Below are 18,115 nucleotides of genomic sequence, written 5' to 3' on the forward strand. Positions count from 1 at the left end.
TTGGCATAGTGTAATTATCAAATTTAATACAGGTAGTTTTTTTTTGGGCCAATTTCCTAATTTACCATCCTTTTGTAATTCTGGCTTAATTTCTAAACATTTTTATAAACAGGTAATATGATTCTAGTGGAGTTAACTCACTAATGTGAGGAATGAAGAACAGTGCCATTAAAAAAAAAAAAAATCTGTGCTTCTTATTTTTACAGTTTTGAGTGAATGCATTAACCCACAAGAACCAGTTTTTCCTGGAAAATGATACATATTTTTGATATTTATTTTTGTTACAGATGTCAGCAAAATCATAAAGAAAGCTGGACTTTTATTGTGAAGGGGAAGAGATTCAAAATGAATGCTTTCTTGTTGAAAGAGTGTTTAAAGGCTTGTCTGTTTGGTGACCCATTTTCTTGCGTCCAGCAACTTCCAACTGTATTTAACATTTACTACATGCACACTAAATCATTAAAAAAAAGGGCAGAGAGCCAACATGCCTCTCCTGGCGTTCTCTGAACTTCCTCTGCAGTTGGCCTCTTAAAAGCCTGGTTTAAAAAAATCATGTCCAACACGAGAGCCATCACCCAGTTTCCATATATAATTTACAGCACGCGTTTCAAACTATTACTTACCTAACCTCTTACATGTTGCTATTTTATAGTTCCCTCCTTCTGCTTATCTATAATTTCTTCTTTGTGCAGAGAACTTCTGCTCATCAGATAGCGGATACCACTTTACCAAGGAGTGACCCCAATCTCTCGGCACCGGATAAAGGTAAATATGATCTTGTTTACAGTATTTGTTTACAGCTTGTTTGCACAGTCATGCAGGGCACAGCAGCGATAGACAGTTTGGGCTTTCGCCAGACCTTTTTGTCGTCTACGGTGGCGTTTATCCGTCTAGACGTTTTGTGTGCTGAGCCAAATGTTGATTGGAAGCACACCATTTCAACATTGAGGGGGATGCAGACATAAAGACAATCCAACAATCTGTTTGTTTGTTTGGGATTTATTATATGCATTTCCCAAATGTGGTAATAAAAGAGCAGAGAGCCTCTCCGTGGAGCTGGTGAATAGTAATGGTAGTGCCGCCTTGAACTGGTTAGCTACAAACATGGTTTTTCTGCTTTCAGCGAGATTTGCACCTCGGAAAAGGGCAGAATAAGTGCATCCCCTTATCTGCTCAAGGCCAGACCACTTTGGCAATTTCAAAGAATATTCTCCAGATTCAAGCCAAGGTGTACTGTTAAAAAAAAACTACCTTCACGCTAAGATCCAGGCATCTACAGGTTACCAGACCAAACAACCAGCAGCGTAGTTTCACTGCTTGAGAGGAAATAATTAGTCGGGGATGAGAGAAAACACACCTTCCTTGGAAAGTGCGAAGTTTGGATGTGATGGCTTCCTTGCGTTTCACACACACACACAAAGACACAAACACACACACCTCTCTGCGTGACTCAAGTGCGATGTTTGAATAATGAAGTGAGAGATGAAGACAGAAAATCTCCCACAATATGGTGATGTGGCCCTATTATGCACGCGACAATTAGAAAAGGTGTGAGAATTTACACCAAACTTGTTCCTGGATGCTTTTTTTTTTTTGAACCGCTAATTATTTTTCCTCAGAAAGTGTTATGATATCATTCTAACACTGAAATGTGGAACAGAAAGAGTAATGAATAACTGCTTAAGATAATCAGGCATCGGTCACTGTAGGCCAAGTCACACAGCCACTGCGGACATTTTGCCCATTTTTGGGCATCCGGGTTCAAAACTCTGGCGGTCACGCCTCGCTACACAAGTTTTTAAATCCAATTTCAAGCTCTACTTCTGAAATGTGACCATTGAACAGACATTGAAAGTTAAACCAGTTGCACTGACCAATCAGGGACTTGGTTTTATTAATGACGTATGGATGGCGTCCTTTTTAATTCACCGAAATGCCAACCGTTTGAAAGTTGATCATGGAAGGAGAGATTAATTGTGGTTTGTGCTTGGTAAGAAATATATGACACCATGTCTTTCATGTATCGGAATAGAGATGTTTAAAGTGTAGGAAAGAATCCTGGAGTAAGATTTGCATCATTTTGACAATTTGAACCAAGCCTCTTCCAAAGGCTAGCGTGTTCAAGAACCCGCGGTCTTGAACATGACATGCTCAATGTATGTATAGCATCAGAATATATCTGCACCTAAAGTAGCTGTGGGACTGGAGCTAGCTTCTAGAAAGCCTAAAGATTCAGAGAATTGTGCAAAGATGTATGCAGGAAAAGATAGAAATGATTTAAAAAAAAAAACTCCATCTGAATTTTCAGCATCTTTTTCTGGTCAAAAATAAATGTTAGATTTTCCCTCAGATAATTAGATGTTTTTAGCTTTTCAAAATATATTATTAATATTCCTGTAATGTCAAATTACAATGCCTCAAATGTGGGAACAACTTCCTTAGATGTGATTGAATGGCTAATGGTGATGAAAGACCAAGAAATCGTGATTCTTTTTTTCCTGCTGCTTCACACTATTGTGACATGCTGTGTGTTCAGTCACACAGACAACATTTCTGATTTTATTTAAAAAAAAGGACCAACTATTACTGTTTTTTTTAATGCAATAGAGAGAATAAATGCGCTGGAAAAATATGATGGGATGTCAGATCTCATGCATCAGAGGAAAGTATTTTATTTTGACTAAACTGCACAAAAGAGGCAGAATATTTTTAAAAAGGAACCAAAAAGAATGTATGTTATTTGGGTTTCAATGGCGACATCTCAGGTGTTAGAGGGTTAAATCCATAAACATATTTTTTTTCCCAATTTGATTTCTGATGAAACACAGTTCAATTAAATAAACATTTGTCAAATTTTCCTTTGTCAGTTTCTATAAAACCAGTGATTTAGAGCGAACATTATGAATTCTTACGTTTTTTTACTTTTTTATATATACAAAATGTGTAAAGCAAGATGAATGCTGAACCTTTTAACACTGGCGACACCCAAATAACACACGAATATTTTCCTAACGTAAAGTGTTGCTTAACAGCGCAACGCTGCTTTTCTCCACTTCAGAATCCGCCAGAACTACGTTAATTGCGTAAATGTTTACAGAAGTGGAAAGAATGTCGACACTGAAGCTTAAGCTCTGATGTTAAAGGCTTAATATGTCTGTGACTCCACATCGATAAAGCCATTCTGAACCTTAGCAGCTGTGACATTTCCAGTGCGCTGTGAAAGTGGACCGACCCAAACAATAATGTAAATTGTTCTGATTACAAGTATTAGTATTAGTTGTACTGGAGTAAAAGTCGCAGGAGCCAAAAAATGTAAATTAAAGAAGAAAAACAACATATTTCAGTCACAGTTTTGGGAGAAAAGTACAACAATCGGTTGCTAAAGGGCAATCAGTTGTTATTGGAAAAATAACAACAAATATTTATTTTTTTAAAACCACAAATAAGTCGCTCCTCAGTATAAGTCCTATCCCAGGCCAAACTATGCAAATAACCATGACTTATACCTTAAAAAATGAGGTAAATCCACTTTTTCCTCAGTGAAACACTCTTATTTGTGCTTATACCTAGGATTTATTATAACATTTTGTCTTCAAGGAAATATTTGTCAAAATTGTTTACTGTCAAAAAGTATTGGACTAGGTTTTTCTTTTCATTTTGTATCCTTGTTGTCTGTCATCGTATGACCTAATGTGCAAACGTGTTTGTGTGATGTTTTGTGCAAAGATGTGACTTGTGGTGTTTCTGTGTGCCATAAAGTGAGACCCACTCCCAGTAGCTGGAGCCTAGACAGTGTCAAGGAGGGCGGGCCGTCCTTCTCTGACTCTGTCTACAAAATGCAATGCCCTCCTGTTCCCCCTAGGCCGCCATATTCAGGTAAAAGCAGCAGATCCTCCGCTGAAGAATGCCACTAATTTTCCAGTCTGGCTTTTGACACCTGGTGCTCTAACCAACTCCTTCTGCTGAGGCGTTTTCTCCATCTGAGTCTGGCTGTCAGCTTCTAATCCTGGTGCCAGATGGCAGCTTTTCCCAATACTAACTGACCTGAAATTCTGATAACGTCCTCTTATGAAACACGCCGGTTCAGCTGAGTCCGGAAATCTTTCCAGACACCTGAGGAGGGGGGGGGGGTTCCTTGGGTCGATGCTGATTTAAAATTCCACTCCATTCCGAGGCTTTTTCCTGTTCAATCCCCCAGAGAGATGCATGTTATTCCATTTGTCTGCCATTGACTTAAACTGTGTTTTAGTTGTTTGCCCATTTACAGATGCAACAGACTTGACTTATTCCCTGTGGTTTTAGTGCACTGCCCACTGGCAAATTCAGCAGATGGCCCCCCTTTTTTCTTCTCCCCCGTTTTCTTGGCGTGTATTGTTCTAAAGCAGATGTTGGGTGCAGGAACAGCTTAAGGCAGTGTGCAGGACCTGCAGAACATCAGCACTCGCTGGATTCATCGATGCTTAGAGCCGCTGGGCCCTTTCTGCTCTGTGTGTGTGTTTGTGTTTGTTTGGCTCATGCTGTGTCATTCTGGGGGGGGGGAAAGAAAACAATACACTTCTCTGATTTGAGTTTGTTCTTGTCTGTTTTCCTTCTTCTCTTAGGATCCTCAGCTAAAAACATGAGGTCCCAATCCCCGGTTCTCACGTCCAGATCTCCCCAGAAGGTTAGTAAACGCCACGAGTAGAATAAGCCGTGCAGCCAGGGCAAAAAAAAACAACGATCTGACATCCGCAGAAATGTTCCTAGTAAATCATTTAGCAATCAAATAGTAGGTTTTCATCATAAGATTGAAAACATTACAATTAGACAGTAAGAAATACCCCATCAATCAGCAAGGTTTCTGGCTCCCAGGTGTTTTTCATCAATGAGCTGAATTTACAGGGGGGGGGCACCTGGTTACAGCTCATTGCCTTTATTAGAAACACCTGTGCACAAAAGCGGCCAATCAGTTTCAAAAATTCTCCACAAAGGCCAAAGAGCTGTTGGAGGACGTTACGACTGTAGACGCCAACCTGAACGCATCGCCAAGCGGTTCGATACAAAGACAACAGCAGCTGCTGCAAGTGTTCGCAAACGACAACAACCTGAAACACACAAAGGATCGGCTCGAGGAGAAGAACGTCAAGGTCGATAGGAGGGGTCTTTGGCAGTTTTCAGACAGGTTTCCCCCCAATCGTAAACCACAGGACTGTTGTTACTAAGCGTGTATTCAGACTAGAAAAGTCTTTTGTTCTGGACCCAGTCCGCTTCATTTGGTCCGGATCAAGTCCAGAACCTTGGCTTTGATCTGCCGCCAAGAGGACTTTCCTGCCCTGGAACAAAGCTTGTAAACACAACCATGTGACTAAATATGTCTTCATTCATTGGTCAGGAGTTATGAGGGCGTGGCAGAGCAACTAGAGACAGAAACTATGGAAGTCCTGTGCTTTTACTTCATTCCAACTTCATATTTCGCTCACCAATTTGAACGTCTGTGTCAACGTCAAGCTCTACACTTTTTAATGCTGCTTTGGTCCGGTTGTTTTGAGAGAACTCAGTTAAAAAAATACAAGACATCTTTTAGAATCACAGCAGCGCGGGAGCGTGCCGTGTAACAAAACACAGTAAAGTGTGTAAAACAGAGGTGTTAAAATAAATGTTCTAACAAGTACACAGTTGGACTCTTTTTTTTCCTATTTGATAACGCGACAATCGTGGCTTTACATTTGTCCGTGTTTAGATCATGTGACCACCACAGCTACAGTTGCCGTTTTGGTTCAGTTGTTTCGCTCAGAGAGCTAATTTTATTCGGACTGAGGAATCTCAGGGCGAACCAAAGCTCAGTCCGACTAGAAACAAACAGAGACCACCTCCAAAGACGCGTCTGAGAGCGATTTGGTCAGCTTGGGTGTATTTAGACTGAAAATGTGGTCCGAATTATTGAGGGAAACAAACTTTTGTTCAACCAGGTGTGTCCAGTCTGAATACACCCTAAGAAAAGATTTGAAATATAAAAATGAGAGCTGACCCCGCCCTCAGAAAGGGGTCAAATACTTAAACAGTAATTTCTTGCTATATCACGGCTTTGTTGATTATTTTTAGTAAAAGTTTGCGTACCTTTTTACATTTTTCTTTTCTTTTTACAGTGCTTTGTGTTCTGCATCCTGATTGGCTGTAGAGTTGTTCATGCCGTTCAGAACGGGTTCAGTTTGTCAAATCTACACAAATCTTCAATCGCGATCAGATCTTTGACATAATTTTGATGAAGGTTTGAACTTTGAGAGTTTGAACAAGAGAAAAAGGAGTGAAAATGTTCATGTCTCTCTGAGGAAAGTGGATAATGTGTCATTAGGAATTTTACAGCATGAAAGCATCTAGAATAATTATTAAAATAAATCTGAATCTTTGGCCGACTTTGTGTATTGCAGGTTATCAACGTTATTCTGTAAACAAGGGACCACCGTTCTATCTGATTTAACTTTTTCAGATTAAATTTGTCCCTCACTGTTCACGGAAACTCGATTTTCAACTCATAGACCAAATATGTCGTTGAAAGACCTTTTTTTTTTGTGACCTGTCTTGCCGTGCCTCACATGCTTCAGAGCGGCTCCTGGGTTTTTCTCCACCAGACTGAGGAGCGCCGCATTACTGCTCAGTGAAGCTGAGAGCAGCTCTGCCGCTGCCGATTTAGTCCTTTTCATGTCACGGCTGTCCCAAAGAGGCCTGAAACAGGACTGCCTGGAGGGCCTCGACTGCATTATAGGGATCGTGTCACCGATTCTTTAAGCGCTTTAGCTTTGTCTTTAAAAGAGAGTGAACCTTATTTACTTTTCTTTTTTGGTTGATTTATCAACAGAGAGGTAGAAATAAGTTTTTAATGTCTTTGACCTCAAAATGATTTTTTTTTAATCTTACTACAGATAACTGATTATTCTCACTTTGTCTCTAAGCTCTGATTCATGTTAATGAGCCTCTTATTAGTAAAAGGCAGGAAGCCGAAGCAGAGGAGGAACAGGAAAAGGTTAAGTAAGCGCTGAGAGAGCTCTTAATGAGGGTGAGGATACGCGGCTGAACTCAAGTCACTTCTTTGGGAGTTTTTTTGGCTTTTCTCACAAACAACCCCGGAAACAGTGGGAGCTTTCCCGCAGGTGTGAAATCTTCTCATGTATGTGCGAGAACATATCTGCCTGTGTGGTCGTCATGTGGAATGACAGAGAGATACCCGAGTGTGAGTGACAGCTCGGCGCTCAGCATGCTCCATCAGTCAGATTAGCGCACGGTGACGTGCGCGCATGTTGCCGAGCGTCTTTGTGTGTGTTGCCTCGGAGGGAAGCGGCGAGCTGCCCATCACCGCACACCCAGGGACAGATCCTCCACAGACCTCCAGCAGGGCCCCATTATCTGCCGCGTGACCGCAGACATGCCAAACACACACACCACTCAGTACAGCCAGGGGGGCCCGCTACCGGACCCGCTGACCCACAGCACGCATACCGACACACCCGCACCGACTGGTCAGGACGGCAGAGCCGACACTCGATGGAGAGAAGCCAGTCAGAAGTTCAAATTCCTTATCAGCGCTTCACTAAACGTATAGATTTTCATTTCCCTTGATAAGGTTGTTCCACTTGAACGCGCCAAACCCTTTAATGAACCAAAAAACCTTACAGATCAGCTCCATACTCCACTACATCCAATTAAGCTTCAGCAGATACAGTGCCAGCGCGGTGTAATTGCTTAGAAAAACAGTTTGAAGAGTGATTAGGCTTTCTGATGAAGAAAGTGCGGCATATTGTGTTTTCTTGACTCAGTGAACAACGACCATTCATGGAGATAAGAAAGAAAAAAGCAGCTCATCCTGTCTTTTATGTAGACTCTACTTTATTCTCCAATAATGTTTCTATTGGGAGCAACACACTGTTTTAAGCAGAAATGTCACTTAAAATTATATATATAATTATATATATAAAGGGTCTATATATATATATATATAAACTAAAAGTTTTGTTAGGGAAAAAAATATACCTTAAATATTACATGCCAACCATTCACGCCTCTGCATCGTCTATTGTTTTTCTAACAATGGACGTCTCCAAGGGCGTTGTCCTGCTTATGTCACGGACACGAGGAAAAAAAAAATCACATCAATTATTAATACTTTTTTGGTTGAAATTGTTTATCACAACAAACGAACTGTTTGATATGTGGTGCGACTCGTCGTGGAAAGTTCATCTCCTTCCGCTTTTTTTTTGTCCATAATTTCGTTTCAAAGAATCAAAGTCCACGAGTAAAATTTCTTGGTTTGCTTAGATCTGTGCGAAATATCCACCTTTATTCTGATCAATAAATGGGAATCAACAAATAAACAATTTCATTCATTTAGTAATAACAGCATTATTTATTACCGTGTATTTACTCTTTATCAAGCAGTATCGTAAGCAAGACAAAAAGATAGTTACCTATTTTAAATTATCGATAACATTGGTGTTGAATTGGGTAGAAATACTGTCATGTGCAGCATAACCCTTGTGCTATCTTGTGGGGTCCAGATGACCCCAGTGGGGTCATCTGGACCCCACAAGATAGCACAAGGGATAAAGCCCTTGGAAGGACAAAGATCTCTCCTCTCATCTTATTGTTGGGATAAATTGATGAATAACTTGTATCAACTTACGTTCCAAGTTTCAGTTTTTCTGGAAATCATGTGGGGTTTAGGCCAGCGCAATAATTCAAGCTACGTGATCAAAATTTCTTTTGTAGGTGTCCATTATCATTTTTTAATAAACACCCTGCAGCCAATCAGAATCGAGTATTCACCCGGACCATGACACAACTAACAACAGGAAGTGTTTAAGGAATAAAACATTATTGGGAAAGTTTTATAAAGTAAAGGAAGTAAAAGTTAGTTACCAGGTGACAAAACAAACGTGAATGACTAAATTATTTCCTCCCACTTTTTATATATAAAAAAAAAAATTTTGTAAAGAAAAGTGGAAAATCTGAGATTTTCAAAGTTTTTTTGCGTAACAGATCTAGACAAAAAAGACAGATTTGGTTTCAGGTGGGAAAAATATTCTGTTATTTTAGCCATTTAAAACTAAAAAAAAAATCGTTTGAAGTGTAGCAATTAAAAAATATTTTTCAAATTTCAAAACTGAAAGCAAAAAAACGCTGGAAGTATTCAACTGAAGGTTGTTTTCATAAAGGATAATTTTATCATTTTTCTTTGTTTATGTAATTAATGTAAAAAAAAAAAAAGTTCAAACACCTACGGCCAGTTTGTTACTCCTTATTTAATAGCTGAATAAAAGGAAATTGTGGATCTTGAAAGCCGTATGATCCATTCATTTATGCGTAAAAAATGTTACATTTGGTGAATTTCTATGTTTTATTAGAACTGTAGTCTCTCCAACATGCAGTGATGAGGTCCCATAAATAAAATGTTGTTGCAGCCCTTGAGCTGCTATTTTAGGAGTTAATTGAGTCTGAAAACGGTTTTTGGATTACATGATGAAATACTTTTCAGAGGGAGCTTGATTTTCCTGTCATCCGTTCTTTGTCTCCACAGTCAACGGTGCCGCCGTTCACGCCGTCGCCCACCGAGTGCCAGTCTGCCAGCTTGGTGTCCAACTCGCCCGTCCTGTCCGGCAGCTACAGCAGCGGCATCTCGTCTCTGAGCCGCTGCAGCGTGTCGGAGGCTTCAGGCACCGAGCTGCCCTCGCTGGACCACCCGCCGTACCCTCTTCCCCCGCCGGGCCCCTTCCCAAACTCCACCTCCAGCGGCTCGGACGAGCCGATCCGCAGGGAGAACAAGACCCCTCCTCCCTACAGCGTGTACGAGAGGAACAACCCCCGCAGGCCCGTGCCGCTGCCTCACAGCCTCTCCATCCCGCCGCAAACAGACCCGCCGGCTCTGCCGCCCAAACCCCACCAGCTGCGCACTGGCAGCATGAAACTGGACGGAACTGCTGACCCGCGAGTCCCCAAACCCAGATCTCTGCCCAGGAAGGTGTCCCAACTATAGGTGCTAGTTCAGGGGCTTTGGGGGGGGGGGGACATCACACACTGGCATAATTTGCACTTTTCTACTCAGCACTCATTCTTTTTTGTGATCTTCATTCCCATTTCACTGAAAAACCTGTCAGTCAGAAACAGATCAAACTAAATTAAGCAGAAAATTCCCTTTTTTGTGTTTTCTAGAGGGAATGTGAATTTGATCCCAGTCGTTCTTCACTTTCAGCTTTAGATGATCGATTAGGAGAGCAGGGTCAGTCATTAGGTCTGATTACGGAACACTCCAGATAAAAAAAAACCACTTTGATATGAGTACTAATCTCAGATATATGTATATTGGTATAAATGAGAATTGTTTTCGCCTTAAGTATTGGAAACAGTCTTTTATCAGTGAGTCTTGCACGTTTTTTTTTTTTAACAACTCCGTATTTGTATGTTGTACAGCAAAAAAAGGTGCTAAGGGCCTCAAGTATGCATTTCAATGAAGTGAGGAAGATGTGAGGAAGATGAGTTGTGGATTTGCGCCTAATCTGACACATTCAGACTGTATTTATGACCGTATATGATCATTTTAATGCAGTCTTTGAGGATATGTGTTCAACTCTTTTTGGCACAAAATAGTTTTTTGGGAATTCTCATAATTTTACGTAAAGCTCGTAAGTAGTTTGAAGACTTGAATTCTCAGCTTCACAATTTTTGGGGGCTTTCACACTGAGGTAGTGGACTCTGTTGGAATGAGCAGGAAGTCGAAAAAAAAAATTCTAATTCTAAATTAATTTAATGTCATGTAGTTTTTTCTGCTGGCCTTTGGGGGGCAGTATTGAACAAAACGATCATGAAGCAGCAAGAACAAAACCAGCCCGTTCTTGAGACAATCTCTATAATCGCTGTTTATTTTCCTCCATACTTTTATTGCATTTCGCCAGCGCTGCTGATAATATTTTTCGGACCACCAGAATCTAAAGCGCAATATTAATAAACCGAGAATGAACAGCCTATTTCAGGCTGTTTCACGGAATCAAGTGAAACAAAACAGTCAGATAATGTGGTATATGACTACATTACCCAGAATACCTGTAGGGGCCAAGAGGCAGGTGATTGGTCAGAGGTGTTGATGGGAAGTTTTTTGTTTTTTTTGTTGATCTACATGTTTCCCATTTATTTTTGCAATAATTACCCCTTGCAGAAAGTTCAAAACAATATTCAAGTCAAACTTTATTGACAACTCAACACTCACGTTTTTACTTCAAATGGTTGAAGCACAGTACGCATCACTACCAGGCGCCTGACTGTGGGATCCATATGTCTCGTTTCCACTCTGCTAATTTGAGCGTTTCCATTAGAAAAAGGACCCATTCAGTCAGACCGGATCGTAACTGTTTTGGGCCCCTGTTGGTTGTAGGTCGATGGACAAATGGAACGGATTGGTTACTGTTGAAACCCATTGATAGGCTGAAGGTCACTACAACAGGAGAAAACTCCAACAAAGCGGATGTATTTATCTTCGTCGCCCGCAATCTTCTCTCAAACAACATTAAATGTTTTGTAAATACGAAGTACCAAAAGCCAAAAAGGAAAAAAATGAGCTGGCGTATGACCTCCTTGGCTGTTATTAACTTCACCCCGCATGTGCCGTGACGGTCTAACTTTGAATGGAAACACTCACCTGAATTGCCTGGACCATTCTAAACTGGACCAGACCGGACCATAAATGGAAACGAGGCTCTAATACCCCAACAATCAAACAGTGCGGCTTCATAGTTTACCAAGGACGTACTAAAACATTTTGAGTTTTTTTGAGTGCCATGTACCACAGAAAACAAATCCAGGAGGGTAAGCATAACCAGAATATCTAAAAAAGCATACCAGACTATATTTTATTTTGGAAAATTTAATTTTTGCTTATTTTAGCCAGAATGATGATCAACTGTTTTCAGGCAGACAAGAGTTCAATCAATGGATTGAATTGATTGAATAGATTCAGAGTTCAGGTGCGTTTTCACATCTCGCAAACAAAGCAACTGTAGTCCAGACCCAACAGCCCAGTGTGAAAGCAAAACCCCCAAAAGTCAACAAGAAAAGGTGTCTCATTTACTATCAAGTCATGAGTTTGGACCAAACACATGCACACAAACCCGACCTTGCACTGCCGTTGCCGTTTATGTGAACGTTGTCGTTTCCCGCATGGCGTAGAAACCCAGAGATCTTCTCTGACCAGTTCAGTGAGTTAGCGCCATCATCATTTTTGTGCCAAAGCTAAGTAAATGGTAGTTTGCTCCCCATTTTGTTTTTTCTTAAATTAAGCTTCTTTTACTTAAAGGAGACTTAAAAATGAATTTTTTTAGACTTGAAAGAACATTTCAAGTAACTTTAACTGTAAAATCCAAATTATTCACAATTGTTTTTGTATCTAGATAAGCACAAACGCGGTTTTCTCTTCTGTTAAAACCAATCCTTTAACGGTGACCTCTTTTTATTCCTTTTATTTTTTAAGCAGGAAGTTTCCTTATCAGATGAAGAGTAAGACGTGAATGTCAGCATCAAAAACATTTTCAAACAGATTCTTGTCAAAAAGAAGGATGTGTATGGACTGCACTACAAACAGTTGTTCATTTCAGCCAAGTCATGCATTGCAGCAGTGAAATTGATTCTTTTGTGGTGCGCATATTTCAGCATTTTTTTAATACGGGAAAACTGCATTTTTAGCAAAAAAGATGAAGTAATTCAAATAGTTGCCACCTTTTTCAAGGAACAAAAAGTAGATGGGATTGTTTGTATGTTCTTTTCTAAATTCTTTTGGTGAACTTTTTGGAGATTAAATATTCATATTAATCAGTACTTAAAGAGCGTGTAAATTATATGATGAGATTAATGTAAGTACGCCAAATATAAAAATTTGTGTATTTCAATTCATGTAAATACGGTGTTTTTAACAAAATGTAGCTATAACAATTTACAGCTTTGAATGTAATGTTAAAGCAGCAAAATGATTATTATAAATGTTTAAACTTCTATTGTTTTGTGAGTGTAGAAGAACTAAAGTCATGCCAAATGACTCATTTAAAAGTTCAATAAACTGCCTGATGAAACAGAAATGGATTGAATGCTTGGTGTCTATGGTATGTTGAGGAACAGCTTTTTAGTTTTTATATTTTTATATGTTGAATTATATACAGAATATCCCTAATTTGAAAAGAAACATTTTTAAATGAAACACTGGCCTCTACACAAAATATGTCTTGAGGTAACAAGAAAGAATAAAGCCGCAAGCGGCGTTGTATGGCCCGCAGACGCAACCCGCCTCCACGCCCAACTCTACGCACCACCGCTGACCTCACCGCCCTCACAGCCCGCAAATTAAAAGCTAGTCAAGGCTGGATTTGCTAATTATGCTAACAATGCTAGCTATGCTAATGTGGCTAAAAGTGCTAGCATTGCGATCAGCATCACCAACTGTCTCAGAAAAACACATTCCTCCATTAGCGAGAGCTATATGTCATAAGTTGATAAAAAAAAACACTTTTTCCAAAATGGCGGCTTTTCTGTTGATTTTATCTCCATAGCAACCATTTTATAGTTTGGTCCCCTCGGGAGGACGAACAGATTGACGTCAGTTTCGGATAAATCGGTAAAAGTAAACTTTTTTTTGTCCTTAGCAACAGTGGTTTTATGCTAACCACGCCCACATTCCTTATATGTCCATTTCCAGTCTTTTTCAATGTATTCAGTTTCAGGCATGAATGCATTCATTCAATTTTCACTGTATTGTATTGAAAGGCATGGGAGTTATAACAGTGCGCCACTTTGCTAGCTTGCCACGCGCACGCCGTTCAAAATCTACAACTTCTAATTCCAACATTTTTTCCACAGTAGCTTGCCATTGATGCCCAAAAAGTTTGGAGACTATCGATAAAAATTCCAACGACAAGTTTACGTTTGAATCCAGTGGCAAAGGTGTTTTTTACAGAAAATTCAAGATGGCTGCCTTTTCCCGAGGTCAAAGGTCGACGAAACTCCAGAGGTTATTGTAGACTTATGCTACGGACATGCGAGTCAAATTTCGTGAAAATCGCTCGAAAAAAAGTTCATTTTTCTATATTGTGTAAAAACGCGAAAAACTCAAAATGGCAGATTTTGGCACAAAATGGCCGCCAAACCGTAGGTCGTGTCGCCATCACGTAATGATTTCAAAACTTTCTTTGGATATACCCGACAAAGTTATCTGGGTCTCGTTAGCCGATTCTTAAAAATAAAATCCGAAAAAAATTTTTTTTGCCGAGTCAGCGATCGTTTTTTGTTTACCACGGCCACATTCCTTTATCGATTTTGTCGTATGTGACATCGTTTTGTTCAGTGTGGGCCAGGGTATCGCATATTTCAGTTTAAGGCTATTTCGATAAAATATGTGCGAGCTAGCTAAAATGGCGACGGTTGCGAATTCGCCACGCGCACGCGTTTCAAATTCTACAACTTCTAATTCCAACATTTTGTCCACAGTAGCTTGCCATTGATGCCCGAAAGTTTCAAAAAGATCGATAAAAATCCCTAGGACGAGTTTTCGTTTGTATCCGTTACTAAAGGTGCTTTTTTATGAAAATTCAAGATGGCCGCCCTTTGCCAAGGTCAAAGGTCAACAAAACGTCTTTGGTAGTTGTAGAATCGTGTTTGTGGCATGTGTGTGCAATTTCGTGAAAATCGCTTAAACAAAAGTATCGTTTTCCCATATTGTCAAAAAACACGAAAATCGCCATTTCTCTGAGTTCGCCGAAAAATGGCCGCCAAGCCGTAAGTCGTGTGGCCATCCCATAATGATTTCATAACTTCTCTGGGATATCTCCAACACGCGTGTTTTGGTTTTGTAACTGTATTTCAAAATATTTTTTTTTGGCCCCATAAGCGATTTTCGGCCCATTCATTTTTTTTACGGGAACGCTCGCCGTGATGTCATCGTCGTGGGGGGGGTGACGTTCTCTTTGCCGAAAATTCATTTTCAATTTATCCCAGCTGTGTGGCAATTTTGGTGAGTTTTCGGGTATGTGGCGGGGGTCAAATTTGAGCTCAAAGACGCCGTTAGAAACGAGAAGAATAATAATAATAATTAAAGCCGCAAGCGGCGTTGTATGGCCCGCAGACGCAACCCGCCTCCACGCCCAACTCTACGCACCACCGCTGACCTCACCGCCCTCACAGCCCGCAAATTAAAAGCTAGTCAAGGCTGGATTTGCTAATTATGCTAACAATGCTAACTATGCTAATGTGGCTTAAAGTGCTAGCATTGCGATCAGCATCATCAACTGACTCAGAAAAACACATTATCTAAAATGCTAATTATGCTAGCTATGCTAGCTACGCTAATGTGGCTAAAAGTGCTAGCATAGCGATCAGCATCATCAACTGACTCAGAAAAACACATTACCTAAAATGCTAATTATGCTAACTATGCTAGCTATGCTAATGTGGCTAAAAGTGCTAGCATAGCGATCAGCATCATCAACTGACTCAGAAAAACATATTCCTCCATTGGTGAAAGCTATATGTCATAAGTTGATAAAAAAACGACTTTTTCCAAAATGGCGGCTTTTCTGTTTATTTTATCTCCATAGCAACCATTTTATGTTTTGGTCCACTTCAGAAGACGAACAGATTGACGTCAATTTCGGATAAATCGGTAAAAGTAAACTTTTCGTCGTCCTTAGCAACAGTGGTTTTATGCTAACCACGCCCACATTCCTTATATGTCCATGTCCAGTCTTTTTCAATGTATTCTGTTTCAGGCATGAATGCATGCATTCAATTTTCACTGTATTGTATTGAAATGCATGGGAGTTATAACAGTGTGCCACTTTGCTAGCTCGCCACGCGCACGGCGTTCAAAATCTACAACTTCTAATTCCAACATTTTTTCCACAGTAGCTTGCCATTGATGCCCAAAAAGTTTCGAGACAATCGATGAAAATTCCAACGACAAGTTTACGTTTGAATCTGGTGGTAAAGGTGTTTTTTATAGAAAATTCAAGATGGCCGCCTTTTCCCGAGGTCAAAGGTCGACGAAACTCCAGAGGTGATTGTAGACTTACGCTACGGACATGCGCGTCAAATTTCGTGAAAATCGCTCGAAAAAAAGTTCATTTTTCCATATTGTGTAAAAACGCGAAAAACTCAAAACGGCAGATTTTGGCACAAAATGGCCGCCAAACTGTAGGTCGGGTCGCCATCACGTAATGATTTCAAAACTTTATTTGGATATACCCGACAGAGTTATCTGGGTTTCGTTAGCCGATTCTTAAAAATAAAATCCGAAAAAATTTTTTTTTGCCGAGTCAGCACTTTTTTTTGCGACGGTTTTTTGTTTACCACGGCCACATTCCTTTCTCGATTTTGTCGTATGTGACATCGTTTTGTTCAGAGTGGGCCAGGGTATCGCGTATTTCAGTTTCAGGCTATTCCGATAAAATATGTGCGAGCTATCTAAAATGGCGACGGTCGCGTATTCGCCACGCGCACGCGTTTCAAATTCTACAACTTCTAATTCCAACATTTTGTCCACAGTAGCTTGCCATTGATGCCCGAGAAGTTTCAAAAAGATCGATAAAAATCCCTAGGACGAGTTTTCGTTTGTATACGTTACTAAAGGTGCTTTTTTTTGAAAATTCAAGATGGCCGCCCCTTCCCAAGGTCAAAGGTCAACAAACCTTCTTTGGCAGTTGTAGAATGGTGTTTTTGGCATGTGTATGCAATTTTGTGAAAATCGCTTAAACAAAAGTCTCGTTTTCCCATATTGTCAAAAAACACGAAAATCGCCATTTCTCTGAGTTCGCCACAAAATGGCCGCCAAGCCGTAGGTCGTGTGGCCATCCCATAATGATTTCATAACTTCTTTGGGATATCTCCAACACGCGTGTTTTGGTTTCGTAACTGTATTTCAAAATATTTTTTTTTGGCCCCATAAGCGATTTTCGGCCCATTCATTTTTTTTACGGGATCGCTCGCCGTGATGTCATCGACTTCGGGGGGGTGGCGTTCTCTTTGCCGAAAATTCATTTTCAATTTATCCCAGGTGTGTGCCAATTTTGGTGAGTTTTCGGGTATGTGGCGGGGGTCAAATTTTCGCTCAAAGTGGAAGAAAGAAAGAAGAAGAATAAAAATAAAAATAATTAAAGCCGCAAGCGGCGTTGTATGGCCCGCAGACGCAACCCGCATTCCACGCCCAATTCTACGCAACACCGCGGCTCTCTCCGCCCTTCACCGCCCTCACCGCCCACAAATTAAAAGATAGTCAAGGCTGGATTTGTTAATATTGCTAACTATGCTAAATATGCTAATGTGACTAAAAGTCCTAGCATAGCGATTACCATAATCAACTCTCTCAGAAAAACACATTACCTAAAATGCTAACTATGCTAACTATGCTAGCTATGCTAACATAGCTAAAAGTGCTAGCATAGCGATCAGCATCATCAACTGACTCAGAAAAACACATTACCTAAAATGCTAATTATGCTAACTATGCTAGCTATGCTAACATAGCTAAAATTGCTAGCATAGCGATCAGCATCATCAACTGACTCAGAAAAACACATTTCCTGAAATGCTAATTATGCTAACTATGCTAGCCATGCTAACATAGCTAAAAGTGCTAGCATAGCGATCAGCATCATCAACTGACTCAGAAAAACAAATTCCTCCATTGGTGAGAGCTACATGTCATAAGTTGCTGAAAAACCCACTTTTTCCAAAATGGCGGCTTTTCTGTTGATTTTATCTCCATAGCAACCATTTTATGTTTTGGTCCCCTCGGGAGGACGAACAGATTGACGTCAGTTTCGGACAAATCGGTTAAAGTAAACTTTTTGTCGCCCTTAGCAACAGTGGTTTTATGCTAACCACGCCCACATTCCTTATATGTCCATATCCAGTGTTTTTCAATGTAATCTGTTTCAGGCATGAATGCATGCATTCAATTTTCACTGTATTGTATTGAAATGCATGGGAGTTATAACAGTGCGCCACTTTGCTAGCATGCCACGCGCACGCCGTTCAAAATCTACAACTTCTTATTCCAACATTTTTTCCACAGTAGCTTGCCATTGATGCCCAAACAGTTTCGAGATGATTGATGAAA

General features: G+C 40.2%; 1 protein-coding gene and 1 long non-coding RNA gene across 7 annotated transcripts in view; one reads left to right on the forward strand and one right to left on the reverse strand.

Annotated features, from left to right (window-relative positions):
- Positions 1-13,088, forward strand: part of dock4b (dedicator of cytokinesis 4b) — a 152,670-nt gene extending 139,582 nt beyond the window's left edge. For 4 of the 6 annotated variants that reach the window (XM_011490916.4, XM_020714318.3, XM_011490917.4 and 1 more), the window contains 4 exons: positions 693-765; positions 3,760-3,876; positions 4,602-4,663; positions 9,548-13,088. In XM_011490916.4, coding sequence (XP_011489218.1) covers positions 693-765; positions 3,760-3,876; positions 4,602-4,663; positions 9,548-10,003 — 708 coding nt within the window. In that variant the 3' untranslated portion in view covers positions 10,004-13,088. The remainder of the gene's footprint in view (positions 1-692; positions 766-3,759; positions 3,877-4,601; positions 4,664-9,547) is intronic. The other 2 variants (XM_020714319.3, XM_078941506.1) reach the window with 1 other exon arrangement.
- LOC144989309 (uncharacterized) overlaps positions 1-18,115 on the reverse strand; it is a 150,894-nt gene that overhangs the window by 67,963 nt on the left and 64,816 nt on the right. The window lies entirely within an intron of this gene.

The sequence above is a fragment of the Oryzias latipes genome, chromosome 23, assembly GCF_053564925.1.
Source record: "Oryzias latipes strain Hd-rR chromosome 23, Olatipes_Hd-rR_3.1".
NCBI lineage: Eukaryota > Metazoa > Chordata > Actinopteri > Beloniformes > Adrianichthyidae > Oryzias > Oryzias latipes.